This window comes from Protopterus annectens, chromosome 7.part1 (genome assembly GCF_019279795.1).
Source record: "Protopterus annectens isolate FY-2018-M chromosome 7.part1, PAN1.0, whole genome shotgun sequence".
In the NCBI taxonomy this organism is placed as follows: Eukaryota; Metazoa; Chordata; order Ceratodontiformes; family Protopteridae; genus Protopterus; species Protopterus annectens.
In genome coordinates, this window is record NC_056740.1 from 42,099,275 (window position 1) to 42,115,932 (window position 16,658).

Sequence of the window (16,658 nt, forward strand, 5' to 3'; positions counted from 1 at the left end):
TTCTGGTGTTACTACTACCTTTTATAGTGAGCATTGCATGAGATCCAGGTAGGGAGAGTGCCTCTAAGGTGCTTAAAACTTTTGGAAGCTAGATGGTAGAGGTGGGTAAAACCACATGGCTTAGGCTACTGTGATGGTGATTAATTTTGAAACATCAGTTGATCCAAACAAAGAAAAAAAATATCTACATTAAATAAACATATTGTGGATGCATACCCAAAGAAAGAAGCCAACAGGCAGACGGGCTCTAATATATACTGCTGAATAAAATATGACAATATATGTGCATAGGTAATAATGCTGTATATATGGTCGAATATAAAGTAAAATGTAAACAGAATTATTATACTCACATACTAAGAAGCACTGAAGAGGCTGGCAGGTGAAACTATAGTTTACTGATTTTATTTTTTGGGGTAAACCATAATAAAGGTGATGATGCAATTGCTTTTATGCTAGATATCTTATTTATTTGCAACATGTAAATCCAAAATAGTGTGGTGATACCACTGTAGACAACCACAACTCAAATAAATGGTCACACCAGCCTAAAGGACTTCCAAATAAAACTTAAGTTTTATTAAGTACTGTGATTAAGCACTTTCATCCAGCAAAATATGAACTTCATCAGCATCACAGAACAGACAAAGCATGCACTTATATAACACAACCAATGAAACAAGTCAATTAATTGAATAAGTTTAAAGTGATCACACTACAAAAAGGATAACTGAAGCTACCACCCTGAAAAAAAAAATAAAAAAAAAGCTTTGAGACTTTCACTTCAAGTAATGTTTTAAAATCATCACCCCTGATATTGGCTTTTACCCAGTCTAAAATGCCAAATTTAAAAGAATGGCATTGGGAGCTGTTACTAAGGTGCCTAAATAAGGCATTATTTACATTTTGCTTAGTTATATCATAATAATGTTTGTAGATCTTGGACCAAAGTGCTCTCTCAGTTTTTCCCACATAAAATACTGGGCAGCCTGTACACCTCATCAAATAGATCATCTCTTTTGTTCAAAAGTTCATTTTAATGAAAAATAGGGATGGTGATTTTAAAACTTTATTTGAAGTGGAAGAGGTAAAATGGCAGATGAAGCTGTATGCCACAAACCTCCTTGGTAAAAATGATAGTATTTCTTTACAATTTATTTTAAAACTAAGGGTAAATACATTTTAGATTAATTCATCACACACTTTCAGTTCTAAAGTCTCAAAGTTTTTTAATTTTTTTTTGGCTTGGTAGCTTCAGTTGTACTTTTTATAGTGAGGTCATTTTAAACTTCTTCAGTTAACCGAATTAATTGTTTTACTGGTTGTGTTTTATAAGTGCATGCTTTGCCTCTTCTGTGATGCTGATGAAGTCCATTTTTGTTGGAAGAAAGCGCTTAATCACAGTAGTTAATAATACAACTTGCGTTTTACTTGGAAGTCCTTTAGGCCAGTGCGATACTTTATTTGAATTTTGGTTATCTTATTTATTTATTTATTTAATTAGTTATTTTTCGTGTGTGTGTGTGTGTGTGTGTGTGTGTGTGTGTGTGTGTGTGTGTGTGTGTGCAGGCGTGCACGTGTGTGTGCATGTGTGTATATGTGTGAGATTTATCTTCTGTACTCCTGTTTGCACTGTTTGATAAAAGTTTACTGAGTGATGAATGATTAGTCTGTGCCACTGCTTATGAATAAAAAAAGACTCAGCCTAAACTTTGCATGTCATTGTACAATCTATATTATGTACAAGCATTTCTTCAAAAACTAAGGCGGTGGCGAAAGCCAACACATTCCAGCTAGGCTTGTAAATGCCTTCGGGCAGATAGCCTAGTACCTACCTATGAACCTATGAACCTATTCTGAATCATATGATCTGAGACAATTATAACACATTAACAATTAGGAATATATGCCTGCTTTTGGGATGACATTCACATTTTCATATGGAGAATGACTGCTTTATGAACATCTGATACAAATCACTGAGATGCTACAAAGCATGACATCAGTGTCATGAAATATTTGCTCAAGCATGAATTTGTTGGATTGAAAGCATTTGAAAATTTCCTTGGCAATGCATGTTAAGACACCTAAAACAGACAGCATACAGTAAGTATAAAAATTGGTACTTGTTTCAAGCACTGCAGTTTTATATATATATATATATATATATATATATATATATATATATATATATATATATATATATATACATATACATATATCAAAAGACATAAGCGTCAGAAAGGATAGGTTGTTAAATTCTCCAATTCTCCACAGAATTTAACACCATAAATTTGTGAGTTTTATGTTGCCAGTATGTTATCAACTAATAATGAGATAGCTTCCAAAGCTGATTTCTACCAAAGAAATAAAATGGACACTAAAAAAGTAAACCAGACCTTGAATATGTTCTGATAGGTAAGGTTAAAAGTGGTATTGATATCTAAAAGTGTGATAATTGACTTGTTTTTGAGATAACTGCACTGCTACAGGTGAAACCATGTGTACATAAAATATTTTTATTTTTTTTTAAACCAGGTCATACCTGTATCAATTCAACTTAAATGGCACAAATGCATCAACATGTAACACATGCCATTGGCAGTCCACTAAAAAGTTTCAGCTTTTATTAATACAACTGCATTAACCACAATTTGTACCAGCAACAAGATGTGATACTGAAACATGGACTGTGATCAAGAGAAACACTTCACTATAAGCAAGAAGCAGAAAAAACTGAAACGTAAATAAAAATGGGTCATTATTTTCAGTTATCTGTCTTGTCACATTTAAAGAGAGTAGATCTACTGAATCATATTAGAAAAGAGATGTTAAACTAAAATAAATGATTCAATTTTCAAAGTAAAATGTCTTTATAAGCATTTATAATAGCATTATAGTAATATAGGTTTTGTTTACTGGACTCATTAAATGTGACCTGACTTTCTTTATGAAATCTTGCTGTGCTGTAAAAGAATACATATCACAGCTGTTTGCATTGGTCCTTCTATGTTTAGGAACTATTAATAAGGTTGTCATCCTGGGCGGCCATGGTGGTGGAGTGGTTAGCATTGTCACCTCACAACAAGATGTTTTCCGGTTCGATCCTCGGCTGGGATGCCTTCTGTGCGAAGTCTGCATGTCCTCCCTGTGGTCGTATGGGTTTCTTTTGGGTACTCTGATTTCCTCCCACATCCCAAAGACATGCTGTAGGTGGATTGGACACTCTAAATTGGCCCTAGGTGTGAGTGTGTGCATGTGTGAGCCTTCTGTGGAAAGTTGGGTGCCGGGCTGGCAACTTGACACTGTAAAATTCTACTGCCAATTATGAGCGGACAGGTGATCCACTTTGGCAACTCCTAACCGGGAAAAGCTGAAAGAAGAATACGTTTGTCATCCTGCTGAAGGGAATGAAGGATTGCTGTTACACTGATTTCCTGTGTCATTGACAAATGCAGTCCTTTGTTATTCTAGCTGGAAGGTAACAAACAGAATTTTTCCACAGGGAATTCCTCACCTGTGTAAGATAGGGGAATTTCATTCCAGCATTAATTGCTCCATTGTACAGACTATAGGTCAAAAAAATTGGACAATCATCCAGGAGTGAAGAGTAACAGCAGACACATAACTTCATCAGATAAGAGTGCATATGCTCTGGATAATGCTAATGTATACCTATTCTGTTTAATAGCAAAGCTGGCTAAATATTGAGACCAATCAGAGGACAACTGAATCTTATGCTGGACATAGTACGCAGATGCTTGTGGATATAAAGCTGGGTGATGCCTTCATTACAAAGTGTGTATGTATGCATTTTATTCCTGGTATAAAAGTACAGTTACTGATGGTTGCTACCCATTGCCATATAAGGACATTGTGTAAGGTTGCAGTCATTTTGGTGATTATAAGAAAAAATCAGCAACTCTGTAGCTGTGACATTGTCTCATCTCAATGATATATTTTCAGCTCTGTCATGGAACAGCAAATATTAATTTGGTGTAAATAACACATCTACATACCTTTGATAACAAAAGGCTATTTTCCTTATGTTCACTTTTTGGTTCATAATACAGTTTCACTTCTCCTATGAAAGAGGAAATGTGTATTACTCTTTTAGCAGGTAATACAAAATGCAAAAACACCAAAATATTAATAAATGATCTTTGTACATGCAGAATCATAGAAGTCAACAGCTGAAATGCATATCTACAAAAATAAATAAATCAATAAACAAACAGACGTTTGGCAGCATTAAATAAAAAGACACGGTTTTCTCATATAAAGTGTATAGCACTAGAATTTATGTAAAATTATTCTATCTCAACCTATTGGTTATGATGTTTAACTTAAGTTTAACAGGGTAAAATTTGACAAGAATTAAATTGTTTTAGTCATGGCTTCTATTTAAAGGCTAAACACTCATGATTTTTTAAATAAAAATTTAGAGGCACTTAAGGAATGCTAAAATAGCACCATCTAATTTGTATTCTAATTTTTATTGGTTATGTTAAGATAAATTAAGTGAGATTAAAATCTTATTTGATTTATTTACCTTGCAAATGAAGACCCTTTTAAGGGTTACTCATCCTCTGCCACTGAAGAGAACGACCTCAATTAGTCAAGTCAGAAAGTCTTTAAAAGCTTTGTGTTAATTGCTTCCAGCACGGAGTGGAGTGTTCATTAAGGTACCTAAAGTCTCATAAAAATTCCAGAGTTGCACTACTGAAAAAGTATTTCAACAATATAGCATGCTAGTCACATCTTTCACAAAGTGGATTAAGAAAGGTAATTTTAAAACAGGTTTTTAAAAAGCTTGATAACTCCTTTTACTGCATTTATTTGGCATTCATCCAAACCCACATGATTTGAGTGCTTTAAGATTCATTTAATTCTGCTGGGAAAAGTTTATGCTCAGGCATGTGTACATAGCACACTCATACAAAAAGATAAAGAAGTTACTTTATACCATGTTTTGCAGTACATATTTTCATTGTGGTATAGGCTTATATGTATATCAGTGTTAGTCATTGTTCCCTGTTTAGAAATATGTTTAATGTAGCTTTTTTGTCAAAAGCAAACAGTTCTCTTTTCACACACATTTCTTTCAAAAGTTTATTTAGTATCAAGCAAAAAAGAACTCTGCTCAACACTACAGAACATATCAAGACTCGCATTACAAAAATGAATACCACATTATCTGCATCTGTTTTTTCTTTTATGTTTACAAGAAATAAAACTAACAAAAGCTGGAAAAAAGTATGTATGTTAGTTAGGAGGTCTGGATATTTGTTGAAAACATTTAAAATAAATATTACTCTTAAGGTTATAAATGAATGAGTTAACATATTTTAAGACTCGATCTACAGCTTTAGCAAACCTAATTCTGCACCTTTTTTAAATTCTAGTTAATCATGAATGATTATTTTTTGTCTTCAATTTACATATTTTCAAATCCAGGGTTGAAAAAAGCAATTCTCTTTACAGAAATTTTTTGAGTCCCGTTACATCCATCTGCTCAGAGACTAACTTCCATCCATCAGGTCTGTTTTTTGTTTTTGTGTTTTTGCTGTTTGTTTAGTAAGCAGTTTGTTTTTGTTTTATTAAAAAGAGGGATAGTTCATAGAAAAAACATTACTTTAAACAGTAAAAGGAGATTGGTGGTAAAGGGAAGTTCACAACATCCAGGAGCACGATCAGTATCTGGCATATGGTTTTTCTCTGTAGATAGCCTTGACTGTCCTTGCTGGAGGTGCTTTGTGTCTTGAGTTAGTCCATTCTTCTTGCCCTGTAATTAACACATGTATAAATAAAAAATTATTTTGCTGATTACTTGTAACTATATAACTAACATGAATTATGAATACAAATGATCAAACAACATTAGTAGAAGGCATGAGATATGACATCAGTGATATGTTTACTAGAGCAGTACTTTGAGAGTTTGAAAACATTACCAAATGGTTGTCTTTAGACCACATAGGGAAACAAGAAAGACTTTGATCATTTCTGACCATGAACTCTCAGAGATATAATAGTAATAAAGAGTTACTGCACTGAATTATGCCAATTGCTAACTGTTGTTCTGTGAACTCAAGTTGAGGGACCATTAACTGAACAAAGTCCAAACACTCAACATTGATTAAAAAGAATGCTGGCAAAAGAAAAAAAAAATCATCAGTGAGAAAAATATATTTTGTAAGTAAACCTGCCATAACAGAAGATTTTCAAATAAATCATTTGTGCAGTAGCTTAAGCTTTATGTGTTATATCCTGCCTAGGATATCACAGCAAGATGGCTTTCAAAGCTTTACGGCACCTTCCATGTGCCCAGACCATAGATGGCTCAAGTAGGTAAGGGAGAAAATTAGCAGTCTGGGCACCAAACCCTTCAGTGTTTTCATGCCAACTGAAGTGAGGCTAGAGCTCTGTAAAAGGCCAAAGTTAGGTATACACAATCAGCATCCTCATTCTGGCAAACAAACTAACAAAAACATTTAGGAGATGGAGTGGCTACTCGAGCAGTGATCTATTTGAATTTCTACTGTTATGATGTTTACTTGCACAAATGCAGTATGCTTCATTAGATTACTGTTGCAGTAATCTAAGCTACATGGGTAGAATACCAAAACTTAGAAAGTTTGGGAGGAAGAGGAGGGGTGATGGTCCTGGAGCTCCTGAAGAAGTGTCCTTACAAAGCCTGCTCTAGACCTGGAAATGGTGTCTAGTTTATGTTACTATGTGAGAGAAGGTAGTGAGAACCAAGTTACTGGCTCTAAAATATTTTTAGTGTCTACCCCTTTCCAAAAACCCACTACAGTAGCCAAGGCTCTAGTAGAATGTGACTTGATTCTGTCTGGAACTGACTTGCTATGATAGGAATAAGAAAATTAAAAAGCATGGGACAACCATTTGTAAACTGCCTGGTTTAATGCTGGCTGTCCCTTCTTCTTACCTTCATAAGAAATTAACAAATGATCAGAATTTCTGAAGGTTTTGGTTCTCTGTCAAGATGATATCTGAGGTCTCCATGAAAATCCAGAGTGAGTAGAATCTTTTCTGCCTTGCTTTTAGGTTTTCGAAAGAAGACAAGAAACTAAACCAGTTTAGGTATAAATGAAGGATTCATTTACAAATATATATATATATATATATATATATATATATATATATATATATATATATATAAATATATATATATATATATGTATATATATATAAGTTTGACACAGTTTACTATTAAAACACTGAACATCAGAATGTAAACCATTCAAAAATCCAGTTTACATGTCCGATGTTCAGAATATGAAGTAGGTTGCAATACTGAAAACTAATAGAGGCAAAGTTGAATTTAACTTCTGAAGTCCATTGCCCCCTTAGCAGCAGTATGTACAGACCAGATCCATACTGCACAGAGCTAACAGTAATGTTTTTGCATGGGGCAAGCTGCTCTGCATCCCCCCCAAACCTCCTGCCACTTATATATTACAACTTCGAGATCGCACTACAGTGCGGAAAAAGGTAAATCTCCCGGCTGACTGCAATGAGATGACTGCCATTAGTCAGTCTTCTTGACTCGACATTGCAATGTTCTTCAAATTGTTTGTCTGCATTCTGACTCCCACACATGTCATTGTCAAACAAGGCATACTTAACATTACAACAGTAAACCTTTGACCCACCATATGAGCTTGCAATTCAGATACTTTTATACTTTTCTTGTAGAAGTTAGAGCAATAAGCAACGGTGTTTTCCTTGTTAAGAAACTCAAATAAGCCTGATAAGTTGATTCAAATCGCGCAAGTGTTCATTTTTCCAAAGCAAAATTAACATCCCAAGAAGGAACCACCTGCTTCCTAGGAGAGTTGGTATGCAGAGTCACTTTCAAATATAACTTGACATGAGATTGTATTGAAAAGGGGACAGACATGGGCAGATATGCTGTCATGGTCAAGAGATGAACTTTTATAGATTAATAAGAAAGACCACAGTATAATAACTCATTCAAATATTTCAGAATCAAAGAAATGTTAGCTTTAACTCATTAACACTTATGTGATGTTAAATATCACACCTCTAGTAGCCTACACACAGCTTGCATTCTTGACCATTTTATGAAAAGAAAAACTTAAAAAGCATCAGATAAGCAAAGATAAATAGCTTGTGAACAATAGAAGCTATTACATTTGCACAAATAGCAATGCTATCAGTGAGAAGTTTTCTTTACAGTTATAATAGTCAGTGCATTCATTGTCTTTCCATAAATATTATAGTGTATTGTAAAGCACATGAAACTCAAATTACATTTTTTGCAAAAATTACACAAATTCTCATATCTTAGAAACTGTATTACCTAAACATATATTGTTCGAATACTTTTGTTAACCAGATATAAGCTTTCATGTGACAACAAGAAATTCCTTGAAGAATGTTTAGCACTTAGTGTGGTATCAACTAGAAAACCTTTTCTATTTCCTAGTATAAGATTTTCTAGGAGCAGCTTACTTTGCCTCCATTAATATCTGCTACACATCCTCAGAAAATAAGGTTCCTAAAAGATATAAAAATTATGTCATCCAGGTAGTCAGCTGAAGTTGATTTAAATTGGGGGTATGTCAAGTAAACCCTGTCTCATGTGATTAGGTCCATTCTGTGAGGAAGCCATTTCCATGAGAGAGGAGAAAGTACAGTTGTGTACACTTACCATAAATGTAGATGTTCGAGTGTATTCACTGTTGCAGTCATCACCTGTGGGGTTAACCCTGTTGTGGTAGCCCTTGGCCGGCCCGAATACCAGAGTCAATGTTTTTCTGCATCAGCTACTGTCGCCTTTAGTCTCATGTCAGGTCGTCAGTGCTATAAAGCAAAGCAGACAACACCATTACATCAGTTTTTCTTGCCCTAACCCATCAGAAGCACAAGGAAATATGGTAAAGTGGTCCTGGTAGCTAAGAGCCACCATGAGAAGTTTATGTCTCCCTAAGGAAAGATGATATAAGAGGGAAGGAGGGAGGGAACCCAGGACTGCAACAGTGAATACACTCGAACATCTACACTTATGGTAAGTGTACACAACTGTACTATGTTCTTCGTGTTTCACTGCTGTTGTCATCACCTGTGGGAGGATTCCCAAAGCTGAGGATATGGGTGGAAGGAAAAGTTAGAGACCTAGGCATGGGTCAGCGAGCCCTGCAGAACTTTAGAGGCAAACCCTGCCCTAGCCTTAGAGAAAAGAGGTAGGTGGTAATGCTTCGTAAAGGTATGGACAGAGGTCCAGGTGGCAGCTTCCAAGATGTCCCTCGTGGGAACTCCTCTGAGGAATGCTGTAGAAGTGGAGGCTGTCCTAGTGGAATGGGTATGACTAGACTTAGGAGGGTGGTTTCCCATGTAGTCTGTAGTAGAAATGGATACAGTGTGATATCCATTTGGAAATGGCTTGCTTGGAAATGGGCTTCCCCTCTGCCCCTGGGGCAAAGCTGACAAGAAGCTGGTCTGTTTTTCTGAAGGGTTTAGTACAGTCCAGGTAGTATTTGAGCTGTCTATGTATGTCTAGTGAGTGCAGAATTCTTTCCCCCTTGTTTTGAGGATTAGGAAAGAAGATGGGTAGATGTATGGCCTGGTTGAGGGTCACATCAGATACCACCTTGGGCATAAAGGAGGGGTTAGTCCTCAGGGATACCCTGCCTGCATGAAAAATTATGAAAGGCTCAATGGCCATGAGTGCCTGAAGTTCTAAAACCCTTCTGGCTGAGGTGATAGCTAGAAGGAAAGCATGTCTTCCAGGAGAGGTATCTCAATTCTACTGAAGCAGCAAGTTCGAAGTGTGGTAAGGTTAGTTTTACTAAAACATAATTCAGGTCCCAGGCTGGGGTGGGTGGCCTTCTGGGAAGTCTGATATTAGACCCACTCTGAGGAATTGTTTAATCAAAGGATGTGAGAAGAGGGGCTGGTCTGTATCGAAATTAGCTGAAATGGTTGAGGCATGGATTTTAATAGAAGAAAAGGTGAGGCCACTATTGAGTAACTCAGCTAGGTAGTCCAGGATGAGAGGGATGGAAGGTTGTGAGGTACTGCCCCCTCTGGACTGGTTCCAGGAGCAGAATCTTTTCCATTTCCCTGCATACGATTTTTCTGGTGCTGGGCCTTCTGGCCTCTGTGATAATGTCTAGGACTTGTTTGCTTAACAGGGGTCCCTTGTTTGCTTTTGAAGTATTAGCCATGCTGACAGTTTGAGAGTCTGCAGGTCTGGGTGCTCACCCACCCCCCCCCCCACCTGGGTCAAGAGGTCTCAGATCAGGGGAAGCTCTCTGGGAGGCTGTAATGTCAGGCTGCGCAGTAAGTGGTACCAATGCTGTCTGGGCCAGTCTGGAGCAATGAGGATGGCCTTTGGTCTCTCCTCCCTTATCTTGATCAGTACCTTGGGAATAAGAGGCAGAGGAGGGAATGCGTACACAAAGAGGGAGGTCCAGGGGAAGGTCAAAGCATCCACCTTCCATGCCAGGTGGTGATACTCCCTGGTACAGAATTGTTTCAGCTGGTGGTTGAGGTGCGAAGCAAAGTGATCCACCTCCAGAGTTCCCCACTCCTGAATGGTTTGCAAAAAGATTTTTCTGTGGAGCTGCCATTTGTGGGGGTCCAGTTGGTTTCTGCTTAGGTGGTCTGCCAGGGTGTTGTTGATCCCTGGTAGGTATTGGGCAATTAGGTGTAATCCGATGGAGGAAGCTGTCAGCCAGAGGTTCATGGCTAGCCTGCTCAGAGGGTAATATTGGGTCCCTTCCTGTTTGTTGATGAACCACATTAATGTGGTGTTGTTTTGATAAGTAGAACCCCTGGCTGAAGATGGGGTTTGAAGGATGTCAGAGCCTTTTTTACTGCCATCATTTCCTTCTGATTGTTGTGTAAGGGAAGGTGCTGGGCATCCCAAAGACCTTGGGTGCACCTGCCTGCTAGGTGAGTGCCCCAAGCAATGTCTGAAGTGTTGGTGGTGATGGTCTGTCTGGTAGTGCAGAGGAAGAAGGGAAGACCCTTGTTCTTGGCACTGGCCCCTGCCCACCAGAGAAACTCTGCCCTTATACAGGGGATCAGAGGAAGAGAGGTCTCTAGAGGCTGAGAGTGCTGACACCAAATGTTCTTAAGGTACCACTTAAGTTTCCTCATATTTAGCCTAGCTAGAGGGATTAGAAGGATGCAAGATGCCATGTACACCAAGGCTTGCAGGAACTTCCTTGCAGTGAGGTGGCTTCTGGAAGCCAGCTGGGTAAAACAGACAGACAGGAAGCTCTACTTTTCTGGGGATAGGAAGGCCATTTTGGAGGCTGTGTCCAGCAGTGCTTCCAAGAAAATGATCGTCCTGGAGGATGTTTGCTTGGATTTCTTCTCGTTAATGGTAAACGCTAGGGAAGTTAGGAGGGTTTTGAAAAAGAGAAGGTCCTGGGGCAGCTTTTTTTTGCACTCTGCCTGAATGAAGCAGTCATCCAGACAAGGGTAAATTTGTATATTTCTCTGTCTGCAAAATGCTATGGATGGGATTAAGCATTTTGTGAATACTCTGGGTGCAGTAGATAAGCAAAAGGGTAGCAAAGAGAACTGAAAGTGTTGTGAGCCTGCTCTGAAGTGCAGGAATTTCCTGCAGGATTCCCATATGGGGATGTGGAGGTAGGCATAGTTTAGGTCTAGGGTCACTAGCCAGGCATTTTTTGTCAGCATAGGCAGCAGCTGCTGCAAAGTTAGCATTTTGAATTTGGGGACCACCAGAGAGGTATTCAGAATGGATAGATCCAGGATGGGGCGCCAAGTGCCCTCTTTTCTTTGAACAAGGAATAGTCTAGAATAAAAGACTTTGCCTGTTTGATCTGAGGGTACAGGTTCTACTGCCCTAAATGTTGCTTTATCTTCCATTTTTTAAGCACCTCTTCTGGTTTTACTCCAAACAAGCGATCCTTATCTAGGGGTGCATCAGTTAATTTAGACTTGACATGATTAGGGAGAGGTTCTTTCTTCAACCCTGCATGTCTCCTGATGACCGATCCTGACACTGCTACACTGCTTGAGGCTTCTAAGGTGTCATATCCACAGTGCAATGAGTGTTTGGCCACTTGACAAGTAGAGTGTAGTAAATCTGTTAACTCTTTCAAAATGGCACAATTAGGAAAGGTTGAAATCTTTTGCTTTAATAGTTCCAAAGTGTGTTGTTGATATTTTAGCATATGAAACTGACAGTTGAGTGACCTGATAACTAAAGTTGCAGAGGTGTATACTTTTTTAACCCATCTATCCAGACCTCTGGAATCCTTGTCAGAAGGAATAGAATTCTTGGCAGAACTAGTCTTAGCTACTTTAGGTCCTTGTGTAATGACCTCTGGGTCTGCTGCAGGATTTCTGTATAGGTATTTGTGAGAATATGGTACTCTGTAATACCTGTCAGGTTTACTAGGAGCAGGTGGGAGGGCATCAGGGGCTAAGCTGGATTTATGGAAAACATCATCCACCACCTCTAAGATAGGGGGGGGTGGCCAGAGGTCTGTGCTGGGGCAGGTCCAGAAACTCTCTTAGTCTTTTCATAGACTGTGGAAAGTCCTGAGACTCCAATTGGAAATGACCCCTGAGGGTGTGAAAGGTTTCCCCAAAGGAAAGGTCTTCTGGCAGGGAGGCAGAAGGAATGGATTCCTCTAGATCTGAATCCTCATAAGCATTCAGAGGTTGTTGTTCCTCTTCAAAATCTGAATAATCAGATTCCTCAGAATCCTGTTTTGTCATAATTTCAGGAGAAGTGTGTCTTTGCCTTTTAGAGGTTGTGGCCTGACTACCCCTGATAAGGAGATAAGATATTCCTCCATTTTAAGCATTTGTGCTTGGGATGGTGGAGAAGGAGCAAGATGGTGGCTAGAGGCAGATTTTCTAGTAGTGGCCTGGCTTCTAGGCCTAAGAGTATCCATCGGTCTGAGAGAAAAGGTAGTCAGATGAGAAGATGTCATTTTTTGTCTAGATTCATTAGTGCGAGAGGCCTCCTTGGAAGCCGGTGCCTGCGTTGAGGCTCCGGACCCAAACGAGACAGAGACAGCCAAAGGCTCTGAAGATGAAGAAGATTTCTTTGGCATACTGGACTCTGAAATGGTCTCAGTAGAGGCCTGCATAGATATCATGTCAGGCATCAGGGCTTGTGTAAGCCCCTCACTGAATTCCGGAGAACTGATGACCTGCTTAGCGGTACAATTGTCGGAAGACTTAGCTTTGTGTGGTCTGTCTCTATCTTTATCTCTGTCCTTTTTCAGAATGTCCATGGAATGTTGGCTGACAGATGCCATTTTGGAATGTGAAGATGGAAGATGAAAATACCTGTCTACAATAAGAGCTCTATGGCGAATGGTTCTTGCTTTAAAGAGGGCACAGAACCAGCAACCAGGGACATCGTGGTCCGGGTCTAAACAAGTGATGCAGTATGAATGGATTTCTCAGTGTGGGATCTGCTTTCCACAGGTGAGACAATTGTTAACTTTTTTGGACATCGGTTAGTGCAAGAAAAAAGGATCCCCAACGGGGTACTTAGCTTTAGACATTTTCAGCTGTAATTCAAACTCCAGTAGCGACCGACCGGCACACTTGTGAACTGCTTCTGCTAAGGGCTACATGGCAAGAAAGACTGATGTAATGGCATCGGCTGCCTTGCTTTATAGCACTGACGACCTGATGTCAGACTACAGGCAACTGCAGCTGACACAGAAAAACAGTGACTCTGGTATTCGGGCCGGCCGAGGGTTACCACAGCAGGGATAATCTCACAGGTAATGACTGCAACAGTGAAACACGAAGAACATCCACTGTTGCCTGGGTCAGAACAGAGTTACTGTAATGATCTTTGGAGAGTCCTGGATATCAGAGGAAAGGGTGGAAAGGTGCAAAGGAACATTCTTATTCAGGGTAATGAAAATGCATATGTTTTCCAGGCCTACTTGTAAGGAATCCTGAAACAGACTTTTCTCACATGGCATGATCATATCCAGGAAGGCCATTTGATTTAATTTCAGTTCATGTGGGTGTGTCCTAGTCCTGCTCCTGCTAAGCTTGGCTGCCACAAAAATGTGCTCTGACAGAATGTAATAATTCTGTACAGTGAGAGTGTGGTGAAATGCTATATCCCAGGCTGTCATGGATAATCTGCATACAGGATATGACCTGCGCCCCACTGTCTATGTATTGTATCACTATGATATTGTTTGTGATCATTTGTAGAGGTCCTAGGGACCACAGATGATTAAGAGAGTTGAGTGCATTTATTACTGTCAACATCTCTTTCATGTTTATTTGTTTTAGTTTGCTGTTTTTTGTTCCAAAGGTCCTGTACTTTTCTTCTCAAAGTTACAGCCCCAAGTAAAATCTGGGGCATCTGTTGTTACAGATCATAATGGAGCTGGAAGGGAGAATGAGATACCAGTATTCCATTAAAACTGGTCATTCTCTCACTTCTTATAAATCCAAATACTGGAATTTGTAAAGACAGGGGACATTGGTGCTGAGACCACACAGAGTTTAGGTAGCATCAGATATTTCTCATGTGGAGTCTGACTTGAGGAATTCCCTTGCGTCAGTTGCTGACTGAGTGGAAAAATACTCTGAAATACATTTAGATATATATCTACTTTTCCTGTATGAAAAAAATCTTTTTATAGAGATGTAACTAGAATATATCCCAGGAGCACAGATCTGTGGGATGGAATGAAACAAGATTTTTGAATGTTTCCCTCTAAACCCAGCCTGAAAAGGAAATCTCTTACCCAAGTGAGAGACTCCTGACACTTTGATAAATTTACTGCAAAGATAAGCAAGTCATCTACACAAGGAAACAACTGTGAATACCTTGCATTCTGCAATAGGCTATCAATGAAGCTAGCCACAGTATATACAGCCTTGAGCAGTAGATAGCCGAAAGGATAATGCAGAGAACTGAAAGTGTAATACATTCACAGAAAATCTTAAAAGAATGACTGAAATCTCTGACTACAGAAATGTGATGATAAGCATCCTTGAAATCTAGACGTACTAAAAAACTGACAGAGGTATGACAGGCAACAGAATGTGTAGGGATAATATGTTGAACTTTGGAACTTTCACAAATTGCTTGAGAAAGGAAAGCTCTAGAACTGGTCTCAATGATACAGAACCTGGAATGTCATTATGTTCCCATTGAAAATATTAATGACTTTCAAGACAGGGTTTCAGAAAACTGGTAAGCTGCAGCATGCTTATGGTGAAAAAAAACTTGAAACTTAGTTCACAGTGTCTGGAATCTCTGGTAACAGGCAGGTACTAAAAAAGCAGTCTAGAATTTACAAGAAGTGCAACACACACTTGCCCTAGCCCCTAACAAAAAAAAAAAAAAAAAACAAAAAAATATATATATATATATATATATATATATATATATATATAAGTTTTATTTATTCATTTATTTATATATATATACACATATATATATATATATATATATATATATATATATATATATATATATTTAAATTCTTAGCAATAAAAGGTAAGGTAAACATAGATAAAAATGTTTATTGTGAAAAAAGTGAAAATGAGCACACACATTTTACTGACAGGAATGTCACATGACAGTGTCTAAAAACATTAAACCTAGATTAAAAAAAGTTATTTTACAATGGTACTGTTTCTTGATGATATCATCAAATGGAGAAGGTTTTTCCTGGAAGGAACTTATTTGCCCAGATTTGTCGATATGCTAGCCAAACACTGAGCCTTGAAAGTCCACAAGAGGAATGAGCTCAGAAAAGCTTGGCACACAGCCTGCTGATTTTGTTTGGCACACAGTCAGCTGATTTTGTTTGGCACACAGTCTGCTGATTTTGTTTGGCACACAGTCTGCTGATTTTGTTTGGCACACAGTCTGCTGATTTTGTTTGACACACAGTTGGCTGATTTTGTTTGACACACAGTTGGCTGATTTTGTTTGGCACATAGTCTGCTGATTTTTTTCTTTGATTTCTTGAGCCAGCAATGATATGGGTATGTGGAAGGCAACCTAGAGTTTTGAAAGCTTGCTGGTTGTTATATCCTAGGCAGCAGAAATCTGTATAGCTTAGGTTACTGCATCAGTGAGCTATAGATGAACATCTGCATTTCTGTTATCCTCTATCATAACTAACTTTGAGGTCAGCAAAACTTGCAATTATACATATGTTTGAAAGACAGCCCTTTCAGATTGTCTGGATAAAATGGACCTTGAAACAGTTTTTCACTTGTCAGATAACATATCTTTTGACCACGGCAAAATAAGTTGCAAGTGATCTTTGTGGCCAGTGCCTTATTCCCTTTGTGTGATATTCTAAGTCTGACAAGGTGCATGACTATAAAACTGACTAATCCTAGTATATATCAATCTATCTGAAAGTCTGTCATGCCAGAGCCATCAGGATGCCATTTCTGTACAGTAAAAGTAAGAGCAGACTGAGACAGCGGAGGACACATGACACTGTTCATGCCTGTGTGTGTGTGTGTGTGTGTGTGTGTGTGTGTGTGTGTGTGTGTGTGTGTGTGTGTGTGTGTGTGTGTGTGTGTTTCTGTGTGCGCTTCATTTGCTTCATTATTAGTTTTACTATCACCATTTGATAGTAATACTGAAGTGACACAATGTCACAAATTTT

At 38.5% G+C, this 16,658-nt stretch overlaps 1 protein-coding gene across 2 annotated transcripts in view; it reads right to left on the reverse strand.

Moving 5' to 3' along the window:
* KHDRBS3 (KH RNA binding domain containing, signal transduction associated 3) overlaps positions 1 to 16,658 on the reverse strand; it is a 1,441,609-nt gene that overhangs the window by 214,610 nt on the left and 1,210,341 nt on the right. The window contains exons 9-10 of one of the 2 annotated variants that reach the window (XR_006365708.1): positions 5,636 to 5,785; positions 4,020 to 4,084 (exon numbers count right to left, since the gene is read on the reverse strand). Coding sequence is in view for 1 of the 2 variants with exons in the window: in XM_044078538.1 (XP_043934473.1) it covers positions 5,694 to 5,785 (92 nt within the window). In the remaining variant the exon portion in view is untranslated. Of the gene's footprint in view, positions 1 to 4,019; positions 4,085 to 5,098; positions 5,786 to 16,658 lie in introns of those variants that run through there. The other variant, XM_044078538.1, reaches the window with a different exon arrangement.